At 43.7% G+C, this 26,336-nt stretch overlaps 1 protein-coding gene across 7 annotated transcripts in view; it reads right to left on the reverse strand.

The window, feature by feature from the left end:
• AGAP1 (ArfGAP with GTPase domain, ankyrin repeat and PH domain 1) overlaps nucleotides 1-26,336 on the reverse strand; it is a 287,855-nt gene that overhangs the window by 73,624 nt on the left and 187,895 nt on the right. For 5 of the 7 annotated variants that reach the window (XM_042874292.1, XM_042874289.1, XM_042874290.1 and 2 more), the window contains 2 exons: nucleotides 21,163-21,324; nucleotides 5,936-6,097 (listed from right to left, as the gene is read on the reverse strand). In XM_042874292.1, coding sequence (XP_042730226.1) covers nucleotides 5,936-6,097; nucleotides 21,163-21,324 — 324 coding nt within the window. The remainder of the gene's footprint in view (nucleotides 1-5,935; nucleotides 6,098-21,162; nucleotides 21,325-26,336) is intronic. The other 2 variants (XM_042874293.1, XM_042874291.1) reach the window with 1 other exon arrangement.

The following is a 26,336-nucleotide window of genomic DNA, read 5'->3' on the forward strand; positions in this document are numbered from 1 at the left end:
TATGCCTTGGTTGAAAGCAAGCCTCTGAAGATTCGGTTCAGATTTTATTAATTTCTGCCCTCCTGTTTCTCAGGTGTGTAGCAATTGTCCAGTACTGTATCTTCTGCAAAGCAGTGAATGAAGTTACTGACGAATAGTGTAATTACAACTGAAGAGTGCTTTGACAGTGAATAGGTGCTAATCTCTGCAGTACACTTAAGAGGAGCACGTGGCACTGCAGACAACAAATCTGGTCACATCCTGCAGGTTAAGTTGCCACGCAGACAAAGGAAGAAAACACAGTTACTCATTTTGCTGTTTTCTTTTTTTGCCATCATTTGAATGCTAAGCAAAATCTGTTTTTTCATTCCATTACTGCTTATCAGGGAAGCCCGTCCAGCTCCACATAAATGCTACTTTCCTTTACCCAACACCGCAGTCACAACGCCCTTTTTTGTATCAATCTCACTTGAAATACTGTGTTGTTTTGGAAATCTCCAGAACACTTACTTTGCAAACCCTTCCCATCACAGGCCAAGTGCTCAGCCTGCAACCTCCTCACATGGGCTGCTGGAATATCTGCACTGCAGTGATGCAAACTCTCCCCTAATGCCACACAGCACCAAAGCTTCATTTCATTTCCACGTTTCCCTATCTCAGTACTTCCAGACAAGTATCAAAACCTTTCCCTCTACTGAAATAACAGACGTTGTTCCAAATAGCTACTTGCACCGTGCAGTAAGATATAATTATTGATATCCAATGTCTAGGAACTATCTAAGTTAACAAGGATGACATGATCATCAGCAATAACTTCCATGTAGTTCTTATGTGGCACTGTCTGTTTACTTGTACAACCTCAGCAGTACGCCTAAGACCCTTTTTGCAGACTCCAAAGAGCTTTAACTTGAAGTTTCGGTGGCAGCATTACTTGAAGCAACACAATCCATCCCACAGATATGATTCCAAAGGTTACAAACTCTTTAGCAGGTGAGTAGCTCTGCCCTCGTTGCAGCTGCAGGTCAAGATATTATATTTCACATCTTCCAGAAAAAAGGGAGTGACTTTTTGTGCTGGAAAGGTTTCTGAACACACTGTCCTCTGACAGTGGCAGAAGGTTTCTTCCACACCATAAAAAGCCCCATCGTTAAAAAAAGAACAAGTAAAAATAAATTCCTTCATCACAGTGCCTAACTCAATGGATTACAAAGAAGCATCAGCATTAACAACGTCACGTCCAGCTGTCAAATTGAAGGAGCTACTCTCCCACCAACACCACAGCTCACTGCTTTCATCTGTTCCATGCAGAGGTGCTCCTGAACTTCTTAACTAACACTTCTGTATACATTTCAACATACAATACCAGCAGGTAAATCATGGGGAAGTGGGAGGGATTTCACTAAGGAAAGCTTAGGGTGAGAAGCTGCAGGTAAGATGCAGTTTTTTTTCATGCATCATATACTGCACAGCCAGTTAACTGCTATATTGCTTTCAATTTATACAAAACGTCAATTTCTTTCAGCTATTATACAGTTTCCAGAGACAAACACCAAGAGCTGCGTTTCTGTATTTTGCTTTGCCATTCTGGTTTTGGAATGCCTGGAACAGGACAAGCAGTCTCAGGAACAAACTGTTATGTCCCCCAACTCTGTGCACATTGTCCTGCCCTCCTGGACTTCATCCCCACTTGGCTGAGAAACAAGAGAACAAACTACCTTTGTGTCAGGAAGACAGTTCTAAAAGGAAACATGAAAGAACCTTCCGTGCCCTTCAAAAGTTCTTTAGAAACCAGTGATAAAGAAGAACGCAGAACATGGATTTGCAGAGAAAATGCACTTTACTGAGTTGCTAATCACATCCATTACTCTATAATCAGCTCCTGTTTCTCAGCGTCCACTGGCACAGACAGGAGCATGAGGGCTATACTGGTTTCGCCTGCACTGCTGGGAGAGAACATAAAACAGCACCCTGCTGCAGCTGACTCGCATCCATGACCCAAGGAACACATCTGCCCTTCCACCTGGACACATGCTGATCCTACCATCAAAAGCAGAGTTGGTCCTGTTGGCCAGGGTGCTCCAACAATGACACTGCAAAGCACTGATCATTTGATACTAAGAGGACAGTCATACCTTGAGCTTTTTACAGCTCTTAAAATGAGCTTTCTGCAGCTCTACTTGGATTGAAGGTTTAAAAGCCAGGTCCGAACAAGAGCGAGAAAAATAAAACGCTGGGAAAGACCTTCCTGTGAAGGGTATTTACAGGAAAGCTTCTTTATTTTTCTACTTGTTTTCAAGCTGAAAAACCTTTCAATTATCACTGGTCGCTCCACTACGTGCAGTAGCAGACGGGTACCAAACCAGGCCAGGCAGTGTGCAGCTACTCCTCTTTGAAACACAGCACCGTATCATCCTGCTCCGAGCAAGTACAGATAACATGGTGGGAAAAACACTGCTGGTTTCTGGCACCTTGCCTAATGTAAGCATTCCTGCTGTTTTACCCTCAAAACCGGGGAATTTTTTGCAGTGACAAGTCCTGTACAGAGAGAGAACTAAAAAACCTTCTCTCTGGGTTTTATTGCACTTGTGAAAATTTCACAAGAACCTGATCTTCCAAAATAGAAACTGAATTTTAATTTGCACCCAACTGCAGCGCAGCTGCTTTAGCATTTTCGTTGCTGCGGCCATTGTCTTAGAAAACCAGTAGGAAGACAAATCCAGCAACATGAAAGAATCGATCCCAGAAAGAGAGAGCTGTGCATCTGCAGATGGTGTGGAGAAAGAAGAATCAGCATGATCTTTCTGGAATGTATAAAAGAGATGAGCATCAGTCCTTGGAGTTACTAGCATCACCCTGGGCCCACTGGTGCCCATCATCGTGATGTCTGAATACTTGGGCAGAGGTCAATGATCAAAGCAGGCATGTTCAAGGAGAAAGAGACTGAAAAATGTAGTAAAGTTGCTAGAGTTTGCTGAAGACGAGATTTAAACCTCACTGAACACCTCAGCTTTGCTACAGACAGAAATGCAGGAAGCCAAGATTTCTGTTTGAAAGCTGACACTTCAGACGTGCCTGGATCCAAAGGAAACCAACATAAAGTCTAGATTCACCTAAATCATTTAATGATCCACTGCACCTTCTGCAGCAGAACCTTCCTCCTCCTAGTCACAGTGAGCTCAAGATTTGCAGAAGAAGGGAAGAGGGAAGATACAGCTCTCACACAGCTATCAACACAGTCTTCTGTACCCCAGGTTCACTCAGTCAGCTGCCTTATCTCAAACGCCTAGTCCAAGCTGCCAAGGCTAAGCATGCATCTCTTGAAATACTCTGCTTTTGACTGCTTAATTTGGACTGAATCTCCAGTTGCAGCAATCCAGCTGAACACCTGTAAGAGTTTAGATCTATGCTTATTGCAAGTCAGGAGGAAAAAACAAAAAGGAAATCTTTTGGGTCACTGGACAGAACAGGAATTCAACTTTTCCTGAAAAAAGTCTAAATTACTAAGCTAAGAACTACTTTAAATCAGAAAACACTCTTGAAATTGAAATTCCAGGCACAGGAGAAAAACACTTAACAACCCAAAGCACCTCGGACACTCCCTGCACTTGGAGCAGACCAACTTATGACAGAGCTTGTCCCAGGGATGGAAGCATCCCCACTGCTCAGCATCTCAGCAAGATAAACGCTTCCAGTGTGCTCAGCCACAGAACCTACAAAACACTAATCTCCAAGGAACTCTAGCTTTTTTTCCCCTGCATTACCTGTCTTCTAAAAGGCATGGGAAAATCAAGCAAGTTTCTTTGCTCCTCCTCGCTGCAGAGGTGAGGCAGCCACGTGCCTCTCCTAACTTTGCTAAGAACTCAAGGGCCGCTAAGATTAGCCCAGAGTTCCTCAAACATGACAACAACGCAGTACAGACAGATGCAATTCCATCTGCCTCACGGCCAACAGCTGCATTTCACTGGGTTGTGCTCCCAGATAAATGTTTTAAAAATCAAGAATTTACAACCACTGCTGGCCCACTCAAAGCTCAAAGCAGGAAAGGGTGCCTGTGTCAGAAGACTTGGAAGAAGGGGCAGGTCAAAGAAAGCTCACCTGCTGATGCAGAGCTACAAAGACCACGCAAGCAGATGCCAGCACTCGCTGCTACTTTTAAGGCTGCCTAGGTATCACTTGGTGCTGCTCTTCAGTTAGGCCTGATGCTCCTGCAGGCACATGTCTATGAAGTGGGACAGTTTTGTTAAGTCATTGTAAAGGGATTTTGGACTGGCATGCTAAGATGCTGCAAGACAAGGAGAAGAGCAAGAGAAAACAGAGAAGGATAAAGGAGCCACACAGTCTCCTCTCCAGTTAATAGCAAGATTTCAGGGCAAGGTGCACAACAACTGCAAATCCCTGCCTGCTTGCTGCATTTCAAAAGTCTCCCTGCAGACCAGGACCACACAGGCTCCAGCTCCAGTGACTTGTGAAAATAAGCTCACCAGGAGAAAGAAAACATACACGTATTAACTACTTACAAAGAGATTTTCAAAGGCTTTTGATACCCAGCTGGTCTTGATTTATATTGACTTCCACAAAATGCTTGTGGACAAATGGTGAGCTCTCTGAAAAATCCCCTCTGTAACTTCCCACTGAGGTATGAAAATAAGTGGTGTAAAAAGGATTGTTAAGGGGAAAGGAAAAAAAAAAAAAGAGAGAGAGACAAATTAAAAATGAAAGTTTAAAATAAAATTTGGCTGCAGGCCATAAACTAGGGGGAAACTAACAGTAAAGATAGTTAAATGACTGGAAACAGAACACAACAGGAGCTATTATGAAAAAAAAAGAAAAGCTGATGGCTTTCTAAAAAGGATTTGTATAGATAGCTGAGGAAATAAACTCCGTATGTGACAGAAGTGCAATTGAGAAATTAAATAAATGGAAAATAAGGATGACTAAGTAGTAGTTAACATGCCCTTTCTCAGTTGTATACTATTATCACATCTATTTTTAATGTCTCTTCAGCTGTCTGCAATTGTCATCCTTTTCTCAGAACCTGTTCCAACACTCTTTGATACTGAATTAGCTGTTTTTTTTTCACTCTCCAATGCTTACAACCACATCTTTTTCTTGCTAAACACTCCCTTTTCCCAACAATGTTATTCCATTGTCTCCTTTTTTCATCTCCCCTTCTATGTTGACTCCCCAGTTTCTGAGCTTTCCAACTACCCTTGTTCATCTTTTTTTCTGGAGCTCTTTTGGCTGAATCCTAGCATGTTTCTTTTCTTCTTTTCTAAAGATACAAGCATGTTTTATATCATATCTGGCCACCGTACACATTGTTACCCCTTCAGAAAGGCATTGAACAGCTACAGCAGTGCTCACGTTGGAAACGGTAAGCTAAACTAAGGAGAAAAAGAAGTCCTTTTTGGCTTTTGCTTTCTGGTTCTTATAAAAGAACCCAAGCATTTAAACTCTCCCCTTTCCTTTTTGTCCTCGGATAACAGCATCTTTCCCCAAGCAGCTGAATATTCAAAGAATAACAGGCATCAGATGATTCTAGAGCAGAAGATAAGTCTAAGCAGAAGAGAGAGTGCTAGATTTATTAACACTGAGCAAACAAATTCTGATGTGATGTACAAGCTACTGAGTGAACCCAGCTTCCCTTTCTTTTTAAAGAAGTATGAGTATGCCTGTACCTTAACTTCCCCACTACCGCCGCTCTGTATCACCTTGGGGACCCTTATTTTAATCAAACAACCGGTTCCAAACACGTTTCAGACAGTGCAATTCTCTGTCATGCCATGCCTCGCATCACTCAGCTTCATCGTGAGGAAGATCACACCACTAATTTCTCTCCTTTCTAATTTCTCTGCAATTCTGTTCACAGCCAACAACGAAGTTGAGTCACCAGCTCACAACGCTCTTGGAAACAACGATAAAATAGCCTCTAAACTCCACCATGGAGCAGGTTTACCTTCAGCTGTGCCTGAGATGCCGTCGGCTTTGAAATTGCTGGTGCTTTTCTTCCTGCGATGCTTCTTTCTGTTGGCATGAGGCGAAGGAGGCGGGTCGAGTTTGGGGCTGGTTGTACTGGATATACTTGGGCTTGAGCACACTGAATCTCCTAACCCGGTATCTGTAGTTTGGGAAAGAAATAAAAAAAAGGGGAAAAAAATAAAAACACTGCATGATTTAAACTAATGATTGCTAGAATCCAAGATATAACCCTTCAGTGCCTGCTAGCAACTAGCCTCTTGAGCTCATGGAAATACGGGACAGCCTCCTAACAGCATCACTTACATTTTCCAAAGGGTGCAAATCAGTGACTGGGATCAAGCTCTGACTCAGGTCCTGCCAAATGGACAGGACACTCCATCAGCTTTAAAAGCCAGGCCAGCTGGAACCGACCGAAGAGGAAAGGAAATCACTATTATTTCCAATTGCTCACTCTTATAAAATTCTTACTTATCCTCAAATTTATTCATAGGGTGTTTTAATACAGAACAGAGACATAGCCTAACATCCACTGAATTTTATCTGCCTGTTTAGTTGCTAATACAAGTACTCCAGCAATCTTCAGCTACTATTTTCACCCAAAGTTGCCAACATGATTTTAGTTTAACAGAAACCGATTTTTCTGGCTATGGTTCATGATAAATGCACTTTTTTTTTCTTTGTCCCAATCCAGAATAACTTCCTACTAATCCAGAATAGCTTCCTACATTTGGAGTGCCTGAAATAGAAGTGAAGCTGTGTCCAGAACATTGGTTAGATACCAACCCAGGGCTGCGCTCAAGACGAATTGCTATGTTAGAAAAACATCAAGTCAGAGAGCATCTAAAAAGGAGCTTTTGATTTCTTTTTGAGTAGTACAATTTCTGCACAAATGCCTATTTGACAAAGAAACATTTCTTTATTGTTATAAAGTTTACTTACTAATTGCCTGCTAAGCACAGTTGTTCCCCAAGTTAGTGGTGAGGGACCAATTATAGCATTAATTGGCTGCCAGTGGAGACCAAACCAAACTCCAACTGCAACCTTTAAGGATTTTTGTTCTTTTTTTTCTCCTATGCCCCCTATTTTGAAAACAATGATCAAGCATTAACCCACAAAGGGAACTGTAAGAATGTATTTAGCACACTGTGTGGAGTACAGGAGGTTTCCCTGTATCTGAACAGGAGCTGCTGAAGGCAGTTATCCTGCAAGGGCTTACTGCCTCTCCATGTGCAGAGGAAGGCAAACCCTGACAAGAAGCCAAGCTGATGCTCAGCAGGCACTTGGCAAAGGGGATATTGGTGCCTTTTAAAATCTCTGACACTGGAAGAAAAGAAGATTAAAAAGAGGATGACAGCAGAGGCATGGCCAAGAATGCAAGCCCGTCACTTCCACTCCTGAATACTTTCCTCCAGCTACGGGCTTAGGAAGGTTTCCTACGTTGGGAACATGAAACAACTGGACAGAACAGTGAAATGCAGATCCTTGTACTGGGGCAGGCAGCACCAGACAGATGCCCACCTGCTCTGCAGTGGGGCGAGCTACTGAGGCCATGGGGTAAGGACAGCGTCTCGTTGCTTGCTGTTTGCTCGCTCACCAGGAAACTGCAATTCATAAATATCACAGAAAGCATGCCAGCCAGAAAGGCTTCGTCACATACAATGCCATTCCTCAAAATGCTTCACTTTTTCCCCTCAGAAAATATGAGGGCTGTAGCACGTGGGCAGGCCTCTAACTCTCAGCTTTCACCCTAAAAAGAATTATTCCATTTTACTCAAGGGGAGGAAAAAAAAAAAAACCACGCAGAAGCAGCCAGCTTGATCCATGCCCTTCAATAGACTGCTTGCAAAGAAGTGTGATGCACGCCTGAGTCTGCTGCAACCCACAGGGCTGGAGTATGAGAGCTGTGCTCATCGCTGCACCACTGCCTGGATGTCAGACACAGTGCCCTGAGCAGAGAAAGGTCCCTTCCAACCCGAGCCATTCTATGATTCTATGAAAAACTGCAAATTCTTAACAGCTGCAAGCCATTTGGCAAGTGAAAGGGGAATTCTCCAAAACCTTCCCTTGTCAAAAAAAATAAATAAATACAAATGCAAAGCTACACGCTTGCTGCAGGTCAGTCCCATTTCTAGGCTATAAATTACACAAACAAAACCTGTTTGTGAATTCTGAAAAATGATGAGACTTACAAACGCACTGCACCACCGCTCGCCCCAAAGAATGAACCTGCTGCGGTAAATCCTGCTGAGCCACGGCCCCTGTGGGCAATGAGGAGCTGCCCTGGGGTCACACTGCTCCCAGGGGGAGAGCCCGAGGGATTCCCTCCCCCTGCAGCAGCAAAGAACTGCAAGGCTCCTGGAAAAGGATGCTGATGTCGTAGGGCGCGTTGTTATTTCTATAGGGCACGTCGTCGTCGCTATCGCAGGGCACAGTTATGGTTATGACAGAGCACCTGACTATTGCGATAGGGCATGCTCTGGTTTTTGAGAGCACCCCTTGAAGATGGGAGTTGTAAACCATTGCTCTGCTTTAAAATATGAGCGATGGAAGGGCGCCAGGCTCACGCGCCGTGCTTTCCCATTTCCAGCTACTCCTCGTGCCTGACAAGGTATTCTTCAAATTGAAAAGAGGGCTCCTGAAAGCCCTGCTTCAGAAAACTGTAAATGAGTTCAGGCTTCAGCCCGCTGAATGCAATTTCATACTCCTGACTGAATACAAATAATGCATTTTATTTTGTATCAATTACCACGCGTGAGAACAGACGACCACTGCCGGCGCTATTAGATAGATATAAAAAAAAAGAAAAAAAAAAAAAGAAAAAAAAAAAAAGAGGCAAAGAAAAAGGCATGCCAAATTAAAAAAGCCAGCGCCTCATTACTCCACATCTAAAGCAGCTCTGACGGAGGCACGGGAACTCATAAGACGCGTCTCGCTGGGCTGGGATGGGCTGTTTTGCAGCCATCCCGCACGTTCAATGTTAGCCATTAGTTCTTCCCAATCGGGCATCAACGTTCAACGCACACCCAAAAAAATATATAATACTAGCAATAATAATAACAATCTGCAGCCTCTCCGAGCTTCAATACTTGAAGTATGAGTCAAAGAAGCAGTTTCACTTTTCACTCGGGAAGCTGACAAGCATGACTAGAGGGGGAATAAAATAACATTCAGTTCGCATAAATATCAAGCAGGCTGCTTGAGACTGATGGGCCAGGAATGTATTCTTAGCCATCATTCTGGCAGACAGGCCCAAGGACACTCATAACTTATTTTACAATCATTTAGTTTCAGCTCAAGTGGAAAACGTGACAACTTATCTCTGCTGACAAGATGGCATATCGAACCTTACAATTAACTCTCCCGCGATTATCTGCCCAGCCCATCATTAGCTTTGCAGTTTTTGATGGACTGTACGGGCAAGCTCTACTTGATGACGGTCATCATTTGCAGGGTGTATATCTGTATTAAGGACGCCATTCTCTCCTTGCCATGGAGTTATCCTGCCCAGCACATGCTCTGCTCTGGAACTGCAGAGCCAGGTTTGTCAATGACGTGCAGCAGCACCGCAGCAAAATGCCTTCTCCTGCCAGGAGAGCACTGCTGGCTGCAGCCTGTGCTGCTGACAGCAGGGGATGGAAGTTCCTTGCAAATGCATGCGCCTCCTCATAGCACACAGCTGTCCCTTCTCCCTTCTGCCTCTCCCTGTGCATTAGGCAGAAATCACAGAACCTAAAAAAGCCAATGCAGCTGTTGTTATGCAAGCCAACTTCCAAGGCTGCCCCTTCTCCTAGATGCATTTCATAATTACAGTCATAGAAGAAACTCCTTTCAATTATGACTCATATTAATAGGAGAAACGAGAGGCAGAAGGGGAAAAACAGATTGTCTAAAGCAACACCCAGAATTGAGATGGAACATTAAATGAAGAAAGAAATCAACCAATCCTCTGAAGAGTCTCAAGGGCTGTGCTGTTGCACTGCACCGTATTTGCCACTTGAAACACATCTGATATCCTCTCTCAGAATTCACAAGTTCATAAAGCTTAATATTCAACCTCATAGTTTTATCTTTTGGAACACATCCCACAAACAGTGTTGCAGGAGCACTAGAGGGTTTGAAAAGGGTAAAAAATGCCATCCCAACCCTCAGCGCTCCTGCATCTGCTCAAAGCAAGCTGGGTGGAAGCATTTGAGACATCTTCCCTTCTCTGCTTGCCACGCACGCCTCGTGGAGTAGCTGCAAATACCAACATAGGAATCAAAGGGGGGAGGAAAAGAAAAGTAGGGCCCAGAAGCAGGAGGGAGTGCCCCATGCCAAGACACCCAGATGGGGGCTGAAGTAGGAGGAGACAGCAACACGTGATGCACGGGAATAGCACAGCACAAAGGCTGAGCTGAGCTGCACAAACCCGGGAACGTGCCCCGTTCTTTGGCCCACAGCTCCTGTTCTCTGTCACGCACACAACCCTTTCTCTCCTGTGTAACGATTTGAAGTGGAAACAAGGCCGTTCTGACCTCCTCTACCTTTGTGCCTTTTGATTTATTTTATATTTTTGTCAAATCACCTATTTACAAAAACTTGAAACAAACTCAACAGGTGACGCTATTCTCTGCAGACCAAAGTCGGGCTTGATCTGGTTTACATTTTTCTTGCATCTTCTCGTTAAAATTTTCCAACTGGCTTTCAAAGTGAAATTAGACTTTTTGTGGAGCCCAGCTCCCTGACGCAGCCTTCCTCCCAAGAGCCCAGGGATTGATTAATTTGGGTGTTTGATTTTCTGAAGGGACAAGAAGTCAGACTCTGCACAAAAGCAGGAGTGGCGCACGGGATCAATTAAAGAGCAGAAGCGGCAACACAATTAATACCTCCAGGTTCAATAGGAAGAGAAAGAGCCGATGACGAAAACAACAGCAACAGCTCCAACTGCAGCAGGAATCTTTGCCACGGCCCGAGGAAGGCTGAACCCAACGGGGGCATTTCAGAACTTTCACTGTGCCATTAGCGTAGAAATGAAACAAGCCAAAGATGTCGGTAGCCGGTGGACTGGATAATAAAAAAAATAGCTGGACACTTTCATCTTCTACACATGTGTTTTAAATAGAGGCGAGAAAAGCAATCCTTTTATTTAAGCAGGGGAAGCAGTAGACTAAAACCATCTGTAGTTGTATTTCAGACCCATTTCCCTGAGCTGAAATTTTTCTGGCTGTGAAATCCAATGCTCTGCAGCTTCTCTTTACAGCTATTACCATAAACGTTCTATCAAGTTCTTTATATTCCTCCTCCGCCTCAAACTGAAGTTAAAGGGATGCTGCAATTGCACAATGACTGCGTAAGGCATGGATGTACAGGACAGACATTAAAAACCTGTCAAAGCCGCAGCTCGGCAGAAGCCTGCCGACAGTGATAAACATTTGTGAGTGGGGAGAAGGGCTGGCAACAAGACTTCAGCGCGCAGGAAAAAAAGCACAAACATTTCCAACACACACTCAGCTCGTCCCTTCGATAGAAAGCGGGCCCGTCCGGTCATTGATCAGCTGAATTTAGCTTGGACATTCAAGCTATTGAGAGCTTAAATTAACCTGCTGCACTGAAAGAAATTAAAAGGAAGCTCTGAGCAGAACCGTGGGATGGAGATGAAAGAGCCTCAGGAGTATTCTCTTTCCACGGCGTCTACCATTTTTCCAGCCTTATGTCTAGAGCCTGTAAATCACAAAGCTATCCTGTCATGTACAGAAAGCCCCACTGAATGCCCAAGTTACCGTCTCCTTTCCTCTAATGGCAATTTCAATTAAATAAGAAAAACAAAGGTTCCTTCTCCACAAAAAAAGATCCCCCGACTTTTGGAGGTTCTGCCTTTTGATACATCTTAGCGTGCTTCAAGCAAAGCAGACCTGAAGGCATGTTTGGCATGAAAGGATCGTTTCCACTTGGAAGCCTAATAAGCCACTTTGTGACAAGCAAGGGACATTATCCAGAGACTTGAGAGGGAAAGTTAGTCTCATGACACTATGGCATATGTATCGGAAGGACTGGCTTCAATAATTTCCAGGATAGTAAGACACTTGTTACAATCTTTCTCATCTAAAGGAAAGACAAAGTTACCTCTAGTTCACTTCCTACTAATGCACGGTATCTGGCCAGCATAAAGGAAGGATGAAAGCAAAGAACGCAACACAGCACTTTAGAAAAAAAATAAAAAAAGAGAGAGAATGAAAGAGAAAGGAAAAGTATGTTGCTCACTACATTTTCCCTCCTAAGGAGCAACGTACTGCTGTGCTAGCAAAGCACATTTGCTCCCTAGAAGTTTACATTACACACTGCTAGGAAGAAAAGAAAAAAAACATTTCCATTTAGCTTCCTTTCAAAGCTGTCTTACAAAGTAAGCTCCTTGTATCCTCCAGAAACTGAAGATCTGATGCAGGCAGCATCTATTCCTGCTATGTTGCCAACACGGTGATGAGCATAAGCAGCAAAGACTATTGCATGAGAGGACCTGCAGGTCTCAGATCCTGACCTGGGAATGGGATGCGAGCCCTTCCCCTGCACGTCCCGCCTGAAGCAGGTTGAGGTCAGGTGCAGAGACATTAACTGCTTCCTGAGTTAACACAGCGTTCTAATTTGTCTCATCCTCCACTACACTGATGCATCTTCGTGCTTCCCTCATCTGTACGGTATGCTGAATGTGCCCTGGGGAAAGATCAAATGTGACAAGTTGTGCGAATGCGGAAGGACAACAAATTAGAAGGCGAGTTGTGGATGCTGCAGGATGGCACCACGTCCCAAGGCAAACTACCTCCGTGGCTCTCACCGAGCACATCTACAGTCTACATCTATAAGGGATGTCTGATTCTCCAGTGCAATGTTTTTGCTGGGCAGCATCGGATCTGTTGAGGAGAGAGATGTGGTTCTTACGTGGTGTCACCCTGAATTGCTCTGAATGGCACGGATGATGTTATGGGTGTTGCTTCTCCTGTCCGTCACCTTGACACAAAAAGGAGAGGCAAACAGTGTTGCAGAAGATAACTGCCACAGGGACTAGTTTATTTACATTCACACAGGCTAACTAGTTCCTGGCCATCACAATGAGGAAGATGGATGGAAGACAAACACTACAGGCAACCAGGGCAGCACCTCCTGGTTGGAGCCGTGTGCTGTCTGCCACCCTGCGCCTCTATGGCCCTGAAACCACTGAAGGCAGGTAGATAACTGTGCACCCAGCCATAATTACCGACTGCTGTTTGTGGTACCTAGCAACCCCAGCAAGACCAGCCCAATTAATGGTGACTGGCAGGAAAATAAGCACTTGGAGTACCACTAAAATAATACATCCTGGATGAGCGAGCTAGATAATGATCGAGTACACACAAGACCGTGTGAAATATACTAATTTATATACTCAATCAAATCGATGTGAATAATAAACTCACTCAACTACAAGGAGAGGGTCAGAGCTCTGCCCTGATCTAACAATCAGCATTGTCTTCTGATTGCAAAAAAAAATCTCACGCATCAACATTTCGCTTTGAAACACAGCCTTGAGGTCTCAAGGCACTTGGAAAATAATGAATGTGTGCCTTGCTGAACCATTTCCTCCTAAAATATTTACCTTGTATTTCAACTTAAGCAAAATAAGACACAAAGGAAGAACTGACTCTCTTCAAAGAAACGCTCAGAGCCAGGAAAAGAGCCATGTAGCCTGTCTCTAGTCTCGTACTTTAACCTTCAGTCTGTATAACCTGTGGATAACTTCAAGCATCAAACCCACTCTCCGGTAATTGAGAAGAGGTTGGGAAACTCTCAACAATCAGTTCACAGGACTTCAGCAGCAAGCCTGAAGATCAGCATTTTGGAGAAACCAAGAGACTCTTAACATTTTCCAATTAAAGATGAATGACTGCTGTTTATTAAACAGGCAGTGATGCACATCACGCTAGGAAAAGGCTCAGGCTTTCCTGGTAACGCCTGCCACGAGCACCAGCAGCAGAAAGGAAAGCAAACCGTGAAAGCAACACCCGCGATACTCTTAAGGAAAGGCAAAAACTACAGCAGCATATAGCTGAAATATAAAACACACCTTGCTCTTCACATAGAGCAATGGCCCTGGTGCCTTATGTGGGCACCAGATAATGCAAATGTCACTGACAAACTCTGTTGCTGTCTTTTTTAAACGTTACCGAGCACTCCTTCCAGCTGTTCTGAGGGTTTGGGAAAGCTGAAGTCAGGGCCCTTCTTCTCCTGCTCTCACCGAATGCATGCATCAGGAAAAGCCACTCGCGTGCGGCCTCGTGTAAACTGGATACTCCTTGCCAGCCTGGGCTGTGGGTGGCACACACTACCACTGAATTAAAGAGCTGTATCGACTGTAACGAATGCACGGCCCAGGGACTTGAAAGGAGATGCTCTTCCACCTGTGGGAAGCTGAGCACCAAGCTTCAACTGCTCCCCAACAATCAGCAGGCTGTGAAAGAGATGCGGATCGGGTTTAACACAGAGGCTTCTTTCACTCCTTGAACTGCAGATGCTGTGAAGAGGCTTTGAAGTGTTGGATTCCATAGGTAAAGTATACACAACATCCCCGTACCCAATGCTCTGTGATCTGGACTGGAAAGAAACCGAGACTGCAAACAGACATGCTTGATGAGGCAAGCACTCATGTTAATTGGAACAGAAACTTCATTAAGCCTGAGAAGAAATAAAAGCATCATGTGAGTTTCTTGCACACACTTCACCCAGAAACAGGCCAAACAAAGCAGCGTGCTTCTGAACATACATTAAACGAGGAGTTTAATTACTACAAGCATCTGTTTGGACTTCAAAAGTGTGGACAAAAAAGTTCTGAAACTTGGAATTACTTCAATGGTAACTATATGTAACTTTTAGCCCTCCTGACTTTGTATTTTCAACATTCCAAAATTTCACTTCAGTTTAACATTTTCATTATTGTTATTACATCAACGTAGGACTATTAATATTTAGATGAATATCACTCCAGGTATCCTCAAATCAAATACAGCTCAAATAGCTCAAGCCAAGTCCACCTGAATTTAGGCAACGCATTGATGCCTCTGCCTCTATTTGCAGCAATCTATGCCACGGGTCACATTTATTTCTGAGACACAGGGAGAAATAATCACAGCTGATGGTACCTCTCAGACCATCTGGTGACTCACCTGCCAAGAAACATCACAGCAAAACTCATTCCAAAACTACAAACATTGAAGATTAAAGCAACGTTAAACAAGAAACAAACAAAAAAAGTCTTTGGAAGGTTGAGCACTCTTTATACAAATGAGAATACAGGGCTGCCTTCCTGGTGAACAACTCACTGCCTACGAGTGTGCTCATCTGCAATATTAACCCTTCCACTTGGCCAGATACCGATGCAGGGAATCAGAGAACAGAATATTTTGCAGACTTTTCAGTGCTGTGTCTGTTAAACATCTGTGCTCCAGAGAGGCAGCCTGCAGCTGCTGTTAGAGACAGATACTAAGCCAACCTGAACTCAGAAGTGCCCCATGCTTCCATTGCTATCAATAGCAGGGATCTGCTTTCCCTGCTTTGGAAGTACTGATTTCTGGGGACTGCAAGGCACTAACCCTGCACCTGGAAGGTCAGAAATGACCTTCCTATTCTCACAATCCTGTCAGGCTTAAGTTTATGCTCCAGAATTAAAAGAAACCCTTTGGTTTGGGGTGTTTTTCTTTTCTCTTGGGTCGGGAGTGACTGGGGACAAAAGGAGAAGGTGTGACAATCAACCCTGGCCAGAGGCAGCAAAGCACCCATTTATTAAACAAAGCCAGACAGTCAATTCAGATTATTTTTCCTAATAGACATCCACAGTCCTGTTTCAGCTTAAACTCAGAGCTAAACTGCACAAAAACACATTTAAGCATCAGTAAGCCAATGCAGAAAGCAAAGCTTCATAGCTCCACTCACCACGTTAACTGAGTCACATAAACAATTTATTGACAGACATTTGGCACTGAGGGCTGTGAATGAGATTAAGATGAGCATGAGGTTTGAGGTTGCCAATGTCAAATTAGCATGAGATGAAAACTCACATTCTTCACCGTTTTGGAACCAAGCACGGGATGTAATTGCTGAATGCAGCAATTCTTTAAGTTTTAAGCAGGGGCTGGGAGGGGTCAGAAAGAAGAGGATCTTAACCAGGAAAAGCAGATGGGTTTCTGGAGAACAGCAGAACAGTAAAAATCCATATAACTCAGTATTTCAACAGCAGCACTCAGCAAACACAGGAATATTTAGCTGAAAACCAGAAAAGTTGGGCAGGGCTGCCCATGCTTCCAAAGCCCTTCTTAGTCTTAAACTGAGCTGCACGGAGATTGAAGCTTTTTGCAGGCAGCAGCTCACTGCCATTGGCTCTGAGTACGTAAGCACCATCTCTCCCCCTTCAGCACAGACACAGCAACTGAAGATCTGCTCCCACGTATTTCATTCTTTTAAATCCTCTCTCTGGTGGTCATACATGCCTTGCCAATGCCAGCCCTGGTGGGATCCAATGGCGATGTCTCACCAATGGCTCCAAGCCCAAGGTACTACAATAACCCCAACCCCAGCCTGGATCCCATGGTAAAAGGCACTCTGTCAGGGCAGGAAGTAAGCTAGCCATGTCTGAACCCTACTGCATGAGTAGGGGATTGCAGAGGTCTTCTTCGTCTGTATGTCAGGATAGATTTTCCCCAACATATGGGCAACAAATAAACATCCAGAGAATACAAAGTAAGAGCCTACATTCTGTGACGTTGATGGGAAGCTCTGTGAGAAGGGCACTATTTGGGGTGGGGAGAGCTGCCATCAGCTCCCCCATTCACCTGAGATTCTTACAGTCTAACTAAAGGAGTTCACCCATTGGCAACTGCAGGAAATACAAGAGCGGCTAGAAAACAAGAAAGTGACTTCATATTTGCTCCTTGGTTAACTACTTCCTTCTTGAAAAAGGAAGAAATAGCTCTTCCAGCCTAAACCATTTATATACACTTATACCACAACTCTGAAATTCTGTAAATTTATTTGAAATTACATAATTTATCCTTGTCAAGAGCTGCCTATTGAATTCAAAGCCCTCTCAAACACGCTTTCGGCTTCGTTTCTGAGATGAAAGTGTTATGACAACGTACAGCACAAGACTCCGCCGTTTAATCATTCCGAGTGCTTATGATCAGAAAAGTAAGGCAAGTTGTAAAGTCTGCATTAATATAAACACCCCAATGACCTCTCGTACCCCATGGCACAGTGAAAACTCAATTTCACATTAACAAACCCTAAAATCAAACCGTTAGAAACTGAAAAGACACCAGGTATTACAATTTATATAAATTACAGCAGAGATCAAATGGCCTGTAGAAGCAATCGTACAGCGATAAAACCTAAGTGGATGGTATTTAAACAGATATTTGATTTATTTTCTATCTGTGGAATTTTCCATCCAGCCAGAACTCACAAGACAGTTTGGAAATCAAGAATAAAGAAATCCCCACCCCACACAAACTACTGTTTGAAGCACTGTGTCAGACACGCTTATTACTGGGACTGACTAAAGAAATGCTTCCCTCTGGTATGCTCTGGACACAGCCTTAGAAGCCAAAGCAAAAACCCTAATATTGACAGAAGAGGAAAAAGCAGATGTGCTGCTTCCTCAATGTGGGGTAGGAAATAACGCCCTCCATTTTCTTGGGGGTAAGACTCCCAAACTGGATTTTTGTAACCTCACAGAGGTGGCTGCAGTCTCTACCACTGCTGCTAAGCTTGAGGGTGCCTCTCAAGCGATGCGAAGCGATGTACAAACTGTAAGGGCTGCACAACAGCCAGCCTTATCTTTCATTAACGATAGCAATGCTGCTAGTTAATATCAATTGCTGGGTCTGCTTTCCACTGGAAAGCTGCTTCCTACTCAAGTTCAGCACTGTCCATCAAGATGTACCAAATACAAGAACCCAACCAACCCGCAGCCTTCCTCCCGACCCGATCCAGGGGAACCTCTCAGCCAATAGTGGTGGTGGCAGTAATCGTTCTGAATCTATCCATAACACTGAACTGCTCCTTCACTGACTGCAAACACCAATTTCTTTCGCCGAGGATTATAAGTTGGTGTTCACGGTCTCTCCGCTGCCATTAGGGTGATAAACAGTTTAAACTACATCAGGATCTGACATGTAGATCAATTCTGGGTCCATAAAGAATCCACACAAGGGGTTCCTGGACAGGGATTTACTGCCCCCAGTTTTTATTCTCGCTTGCTGCTAAAATTACTCCTGTCAAGTACTTACAAGAGTAAGAAAAAATGTAAAAAGCATTAATTTTTCATGTACTTCTGGAGCAGCCTCTTTACATTTCCAAGTTTTAAGACAAATATGTTAGTGAATTTAAAATCACACGGAGCAGCGGGCGGTATCTAGCTAAATTGTGAGCTATTGGCGTGGGCCGCTCACTATCTGGCAGACAGCAATTTGAAACACTGAACTAAGCTGTCTGGATTTTCTCTGAGGGCAGTCGCAGGCTTCATGTTACCAGTGCCAAATTATATTAGACATTTAATTTTAAACCTCAGGTACTTAAATGTAAAACCTTACAACAGTAATAGTCATAAAGCAGTGGGGCATTCCATTTCAGAGAATGGATTTTTCTATTTTTCCCCTTTAATTTATCCAGCACCTCCTGTTTTGTGGCTCTGCCCACTACAAAGTAATTTATCTAATTAGGAGATGTTCACAGCTGCTTGAAAGACAGAAGCCCCAGGAAACCAAAGGTCTGCTTCGGAAGACTTTGAAAAGTTCTCCAGAGCCACACAAAGTATTAATTTAATGTGAAAAAAAGGTGCAGAGAAAAATTGAATCCCAATATGTTATTTTGTCTACAATAAAACCGTTTGACAATAAGCAGACATATTCTCCAGTACATTGGCATTTGAATTCCAAAAGATGCTTAGCTTCTCTCCGTACCTGCTGCTTTCACAGTATTACCTTTTTATGACTAAAATTCAAAATCTTTTAATGGAGAAAAAAAACCCTGAAATTAAAAAGGGTTTTTCATGCGTCAACTTGCTGGCATAAAGGACACATCTATGAGCTTCCCGAAAGACGATACGCTGATGGAAAGGAATGTTCTTGATGCTTTGCACCCGTTTTATCACAATACCTCTGTTTACCCTGACATTCCGTTGGCTAAAAATGGCCACTATCCATTCTCCTCACGTATTAAAGCGATTTCTTATTGTTTCAGAAAAGCAGAACCTCTGCGAGAAATTAAGTCAGGCTGATCCAGAACCACCCACCAGTCAACTTCAGCTCTTTAATAAATATTTCATAGATAATTCTAGCTGTCATCTCTTTTGATCCAGAAGTAATCACATATGAATGTCAAGTCAAAAAAAGGAGTACAGAGGTTGTGCAGGAGGAGGAAAGGTTCCCTTCCCCAATAATTTAGAACTAGCTGCAGTGCAGAACCAGGAGCCACCGCAACTCCAGTGCAGAAGCAGCACCTCAAGGTCAAGGGGAAGGAGAAGGAAGTTAGGCTCTGTTTCTAGTTTTCAGCACATAAATTACATGCCACTTTTAGGGACTCATTGAGTTTTGCATTTGAAGATGTTGTTCCATTGCAGCCTTGGTTTTCTCATCTGTTAAAGGCACGGCTCAGCCGTCTGCAGGTCTGGCAGGTGCAGGGACCAGGCACTGGCTATGCCTTGACTTCCACTTGCCTTCATTCCAGTGAGAACACGCAATGTTCTCCAACTTCCCTTTGAAGAGCTACAGTGTAAAAGAAGGGCACTAGAAAGCTGAAGCTCCGGTATAAGCTTTTAAAAGCAAAGTAGAATCAGGGTGGATGGAAATAACAGAACAGCTCAGAAGAGAGAAGAGCATGCAGCCTTAACTGTGAAACTAGTTCGGTCCAAAGGAATCGCTACATTAGCAGTGCAAGGGGTGAATGAAAATACTCTCCTTGCTGGAAGGAAAACAAGCAGGAGGAGGAGAATGCTGGCTGTCCTGAGAGACTAACCAGGTCCCAAAGAAGCAAGTAAGCTGGGCTGACACTGAAGAGAACAGTGCTGAAGAACTTCACCATTCTGCCTGCTTCAGAAAATTCTTGATCCAAACCTGCATCATTTTGATGCAAATATCACATCGCTGAAGGTGCTGCCTGCAAGTTCAGAGCTGCAGAAATGGATGTGCTTAAGCAACCATAAACTTGAGCATGAATCAGCCAGTGCTGAGGTGACTGATTTGAACTCTCCTTTTCCGTAAGGTAGCATTGAAAATCTATCCACAGCTGCCTGAAAACTCCAGACTCAGACCTTAAACAGTGAACAGACACACGTGGGACACACAAAATAGTCTTTATGCTCCTGCCATTCTCCCTGTTTTTTGAAACAGCCATCAGAAACAGTCCTCCCTTTCTCCTCTCTTACGCACATACTTATTCATGCTATCCACAATCCTATTTTACTTCTGTGCAGAGCTCTCTTTCACACATATCTCCCTTTCACTTGCTGCCCTCCGTTTCAGGAGCTTCCCATGGTTTCCCCAGTCAGCTGGCACAACCTGCATGCCCCAGACCCATGTTTCCCCAGTACCAACCTGACCTGCAGCTCACTATGACACAGCCCTCCACTCTTATCCCCCATGAGTGCCATGGCTGCCCCAATGCGCCATAATCCTCTCCTGTGCAATGTTTTCCTGCTATCTTGCCCACCCTTTAAAAGCAACAAGCTGTTTTGCTGTTACTCTCAATACAAAACACCATCTGGAATAGCCTTCGCTCCTTTCAACACTGTTAAATAGTCTAAATACTAGAAGAGAAAAAAAAACAGGTATGCCAGCAGCGTGCATCCTTCAAAGCAAGGCCACAATGAAGAAAGGGCACGCCACTGAATAGGTCTGCAGGGCAATTTACTGCTAATACCAACCACACAGAATAAGAAAATAAGAATACAAAGCGAACAACCTACATTATGAACCTGACATTCAAATTAAGCAGTTGTATCACACATCAGCTCTTCCCACTGAGAAAACATTGCATTAATCTGTTCTTTCATACGATGCCTCCTTTTTCCCTCGCATGCTGGAAGTTTGGCTTCCAACAGAATATCTGGGTGAATAACATCCGGTCGTATTTTCACTTTAACCACAGAACACCAAATTCCCTTTTCACCCCAATGCAGGTCACCCCCCCCAGCTCCAAGTTTCTTACCACTGCTAATGCCAGAGTTTGCAGTGACTGTTGCCTCACTCCACTGATCTGCACTGGAGACCGAGTAAGAGCGCTGATGCATACCGTCCGGACGGCTGTTGAAGGAGACTAGACTGATCCCACTTGCCATCTGAGACACAGATGTGCTAGTAGTCACGTTCCCTAGACATAAATGGAAAACAAATTGTGTCAATAGAGAAGATAAAATTGATTGACATGAAGGTGGATGGCATGAAGATCTTAACAGAGCAGAAAAAGAAAGTATTTGACCAACAGAAAAAGCAACGCAGCCCTCTCTGAAACCCTAAAGGCTACAGATTTCAGCAGCCCACTCCAACCTCATTAGGGGCTTCCAACAAAACAGCCTAAATTTGCCATATTTCAGCTCATCCTGTTCATTCGCCTCCTGGAAAGCTTGAGCCTCAACAACCCAGCTACCAGGCACGTTTTGTACAGGTTCTGCACTGTTACAGCTATGACACAAAAGACAAACTGAGCATGAAACAAAAATACATCCTTGAAGTCCACTGCTGACACGAGCAACCAAGGTGAGACAGCCAACCCGAGGTGCTTAAAATAATCTAAGTCCAAACAAAACTTAAAATAATTACGTCCACAACTTGAGATGGGCCAAAAGAGTCTGCTTTGGAGTTTCTGTTTCTGACCATATTTTGCTCCAATCCTGGCACAGGATTTGCACATGATACAAACATATTTTATAATGCTGGTTTCATTCTTCGTGGCAGGCTCTTCTTAAGGGCAGCAGGCACTGCTGACTTTCTGACTGCTCTTGAAAGGCAACCCAGAGGTCTTCCACGGCTTTAAGAACACTCTTTAAAAGCATATGCAAAGAAACAGACGTAATTTTGTAAGATACGATAACACTTTGGATTTCCATTGTACCTTCTAGTGATGAGTTCAGAAAAATTAATGAATTAATTTTCAATGCTCCTGTGAGGTTGTTAATTATCTGCTATCATTTCCCCCATTTTTCAGAGGTTAAATGACCCTGGGCCACAAAGGAAGATAGTGGCAGACATGAAAATAAAACCCAGATCTCCTGACTCCCAGTTCTATCATTATGTCTTTTCCCAGAGCAGCCTTTGGGAAGACAGCGGAGCTCAGTGAACTACTTTGTGTTTATTAGAGTTGGCATAATTGTCCCTTTTTCTCCCTTCTTTTCCCAGGACTGAATCTCATCTTTAGTCCTTAACACGGATCCATCTCGCACTGCATCTGTCTGCCTGGTGTTGAACATACTCAGTCTCATGAACTTCTGTTTGACAATCTCTGCTTCGTAGATGTGAAACAGACAGAGAAACTAAGTGGATTTGCTCAATTACACAAAGTCCAAGGTATGTTTTACGGCTATGCTGGGTAGTCCCAAGGCAGGGCTTTAGCCACTGGCATCTTTCCTCTCTAATCACTTTCCCTGGGCAACTCTTTTTGTCCGTGAGAAGCCCACGATCAGCGTATCACCTCCAAGCTGTTGGAAAAATCCCTGTCTCCAACCACCACTCCCCTTCACGATGTTGTATGCTGGACCCATCAGCTGAAAGCCATTTGCACCAGCTGCTGTTTTAGCACCTTCTAAAGACGTTGTCCAAAAAAGAAGTTTAAGAAGTTTAGCAAGGAAATCAGGCCCACAGAAGCAAAGGAAGTAATCGAGGCTTGAAGTTGTGGCCTAGCATTCTGAAGTTGCAATATGCTACACGAAAACACAAGCTAACATTTCGTATTTTCAGTTCTCTTCTAAGACAAACCTCCCACCGAACGAATTTCAGTGGTGCTGCTAATACTCGGCAACAGAATTTCCCTCTACTTCTCACAGCCCAGAAAACCCATGAACACGAATACGTTATTTTGATGAAGAGAGTGGCTGATGTGAATGACAGATCCTGAGCCCAAGACTTTGGGATTTAGGCCAACACAAACACCATGTGGTTCGGCACAAAGTGCTAAGGTTTTTCTGGAAACAAGACCCAGTGAAGAACTGCCAAGATGGTCCAAGTTCTACTAACAGAAGTTTTCTGAGTGCTGGCTCAGTCTGGTGAGCAGCAGGACAGTGGCTGACTCTCCCAGCTGTGGTCATAGCCCTGCTCCAAGCATGAGGATGGCAGATGTACCTCCAGAGCTCCCTTTCAACCAGCACTTCTAGAGCGCTGCTGATGACTGTATTTTCTTTTTTCTTCCATCTCAAAGCAAAATCACACTGAGCTTTCTGAGCTGAGAAGCTACATCGCATTCCCATTCCATTCAAAATATTTTCAACAATTTACACCTCGATACATTTAAGCAGAAAAATGGCTTCTTTTCCTTACCCGGATGGCTTATGGGCTTGTGATGGAAACTAAAGAGATCCCTACAGGTCCTTTATTTCTTTTTTAATGAGCTTACAGCAGAGTTACCAACCCTTTTCTAGTCTTGCTTCCAAATTTGTATATTGGCCTTTAAGCTTGCAATTAACTCAGCTGACTGAATTTATCAAATCAAACTCACAAGTGACAATTACATGACAGATCAATCTAAACTCTTCGCTTTGCTTTATTTCTGCTGCAGCACCTTGAGAATATCACCAGTGAATGGCTTCAGAAGCAACTTACTTTTCACAAACAATTAGGTTTCCTATTGGGAAATACACACAAGCCTCCTCCCCCCATCATGCTCCTGACAAATGGCATCCACCCTGCCTGACACAAGAGTAAAGCCACAAACACGCACTTCCAGCCTGTAGCTATCTTTCACTCTGTGCTGTGTAAAACGGGAAGCTACAGCTGATGAATTCCTGCAGGAGACTCTTTGTAACAAGGATCACGAAGGAGAAAGCTGGTATGTGAAAGCTGAGACGTAGCATTTCCCAGCTATCATGGGAAAATGGAAAACAATCACAGGACATCTCTGCCTGACGTGTCCCCATTACCCTGTGCTGGGTGGCTGAATTGCTAAGACCAATGTTTGTATGTTGACAGCTTTTGTCCAGTTCACAATTATTATTATTTTTTTTTAATTTTCTAACAGAGGTGTCTGATCCCTTTCCAACCAGGATATAAACCCCAAATTTTAATAGGACACCAGGCATAACATCTAGACTTCGACATCATCATGTCAGCACCAAAGGCATTGCTGTCAGCTTAATGCTGTCTTCTGAAGCTCTGCAGCCCAGGTTATGACATTCATCTGTTGAGGAAGCGTAAAACAAATAGGAATCCTTCTTCCAATTCATACTTGTGAAAGCTCTGGGCTGTTAGCAACAAATAGCTGCCAAGTCCCATTTTTTATACTTTACTGATCCACAATGCAACCCAACTCAGCTCTTTCTGCTGCCAGTTTGATAACTCTGCTACCAGTTTGCCCCTTTGTGATACCATCAACTCAAGGTTACATTCCACTTTTTTTCAGATGCTGTATGATTTTCTCAGTGCATCAGAGCATGCAAGGCAGGGGGAAGTTCTTTACTATGAGAGTGGTGGAACAGCTGGCCAGAGAGGCTGTGGATGCCCCATCGATCCCTGGAGGTGTTCAAGGCCAGGCTGGATGGGGCCCTGGGCAGCCTGGGCTGGTACTGAATGTGGAGGTTGATGGTCCTGCATGTGGCCTGTATGTGGCTTCATGATCCATGAGGTCCCTCCCAACCCAAGCCATTCTATGATTCTATGATCTACAGGTAGACACCAGAAGGGCTGACCTACAGAACGCACAGTAAGACCTGTACTGGTGTAGTAGGAATGGACACGCTCCACCACAAAGCTGTTAGATACAGCTTTATTTAAAAACCTCAATCTCTGTATCCACTGATGTCTTTTCCCTGCTTCTCAATCTAATTGCAGCAAATTCAAGACATGCATCACACTGCAACAGCACGCAGCAGTGTTGTCACAGTAAAATTGGAAGCCACCTGCTGCTCTTGCACACTTGCTGCTTCTACCAAACAGTTCTATGTTTTTTCCAGTCATAGAATGAACTGTAGAATGGCCTGGGTTGAAAAGGAGCATAATGCTCATCTGGTTCCAACCCCCTGCTGTGTGCAGGGTCACCAACCAGCAGACCAGGTTGCCCAGAGCCACATCCAGCCTGGTCTTGAATGCCTGCAGGGATGGGGCATCCACAGCCTGCTTGGGCAACCTGTTCCAGTGCCTCACCAGCCTCTGTGTGACCTCCTCACCTCCACAGTGCAACAGTACTTCATTTTTGCTCAAAGATGAAACCTCAGCAGCAGAAATCATCTCAGTCTTTTAGCAGACCAGCCAGACAGATAAAAATAGCAAGCCAACAACACTTACTGAAAAGCAAACCTTCTACGTTGAGGGAGGTGTACAAAGCCTTCCTATTAAGCAGTAATACAAGTAACTATGCATCCTGCATCTGCTGTCTGCCCCAGCTGTACCTGTATACACACACATCTCCATGCCTATTAATATCTATCCGTATGTAGATAGAGAGATATAAATACATAAGTCAACATTACCGTGAAATCCACAGCCAGCTACTTGGCCCACTCTGGAGTTCTGAAAGAGTGCCTCTTCAAATACATCATATATGCATCAGCTGGTCGCTTAAGTTGATTAGCAGGGGGCAGTTAAATTACTATGCTAATCCATGTATTCTCAGCACTGTTTCCTTGATATGGATATGTGTATATGCTTACTGGGAGGCCTTGATTAGTTCAAGCTTCAATGTGTCAAAGGCTCCAGATTCTTTCCAAAGAATAATTTTAGCTGTACTCACATCCCTAAAGTGTAGGAGCTGATTTGAAAAGGTACTTACCTCTACCATATGCTATTTTTCTTTAAACAATTTGCATTTCAAAGTGAATATGGCATTTATATTTGAATGAATATCAGTATGTTGCCAGAACTGGTCTCAAATGAGCAAAAAAAAAAAAAAAGATGCTGGTCTCCTATTGAACAAAAATGTTTTCATCTACCAAAGGAGCATCAAAGGAAGAGTTCCTCTTTCTAGCTCTAGACAGCTTTATTAAAACTATATTTTCTGATATTATAAAATACCCTGTTATGATCATGCTCACAAAAACGTTCAAACAATTAAGCTCTATTAAAACTATCCAAATTAAGATCCATGGTAATTTCCAGGTTTGGGCAATAGAAGAGCCTTTGAAGAAAGTCAGGGTGTTCATACAAAAAAAACAAAAATAAAAATCCATCTATTCAGTGCAA

This window comes from Lagopus leucura, unplaced genomic scaffold (assembly GCF_019238085.1).
Source record: "Lagopus leucura isolate 7727_CA_CO unplaced genomic scaffold, USGS_WTPT01 Super-Scaffold_100012, whole genome shotgun sequence".
Taxonomy (NCBI): Eukaryota; Metazoa; Chordata; class Aves; order Galliformes; family Phasianidae; genus Lagopus; species Lagopus leucura.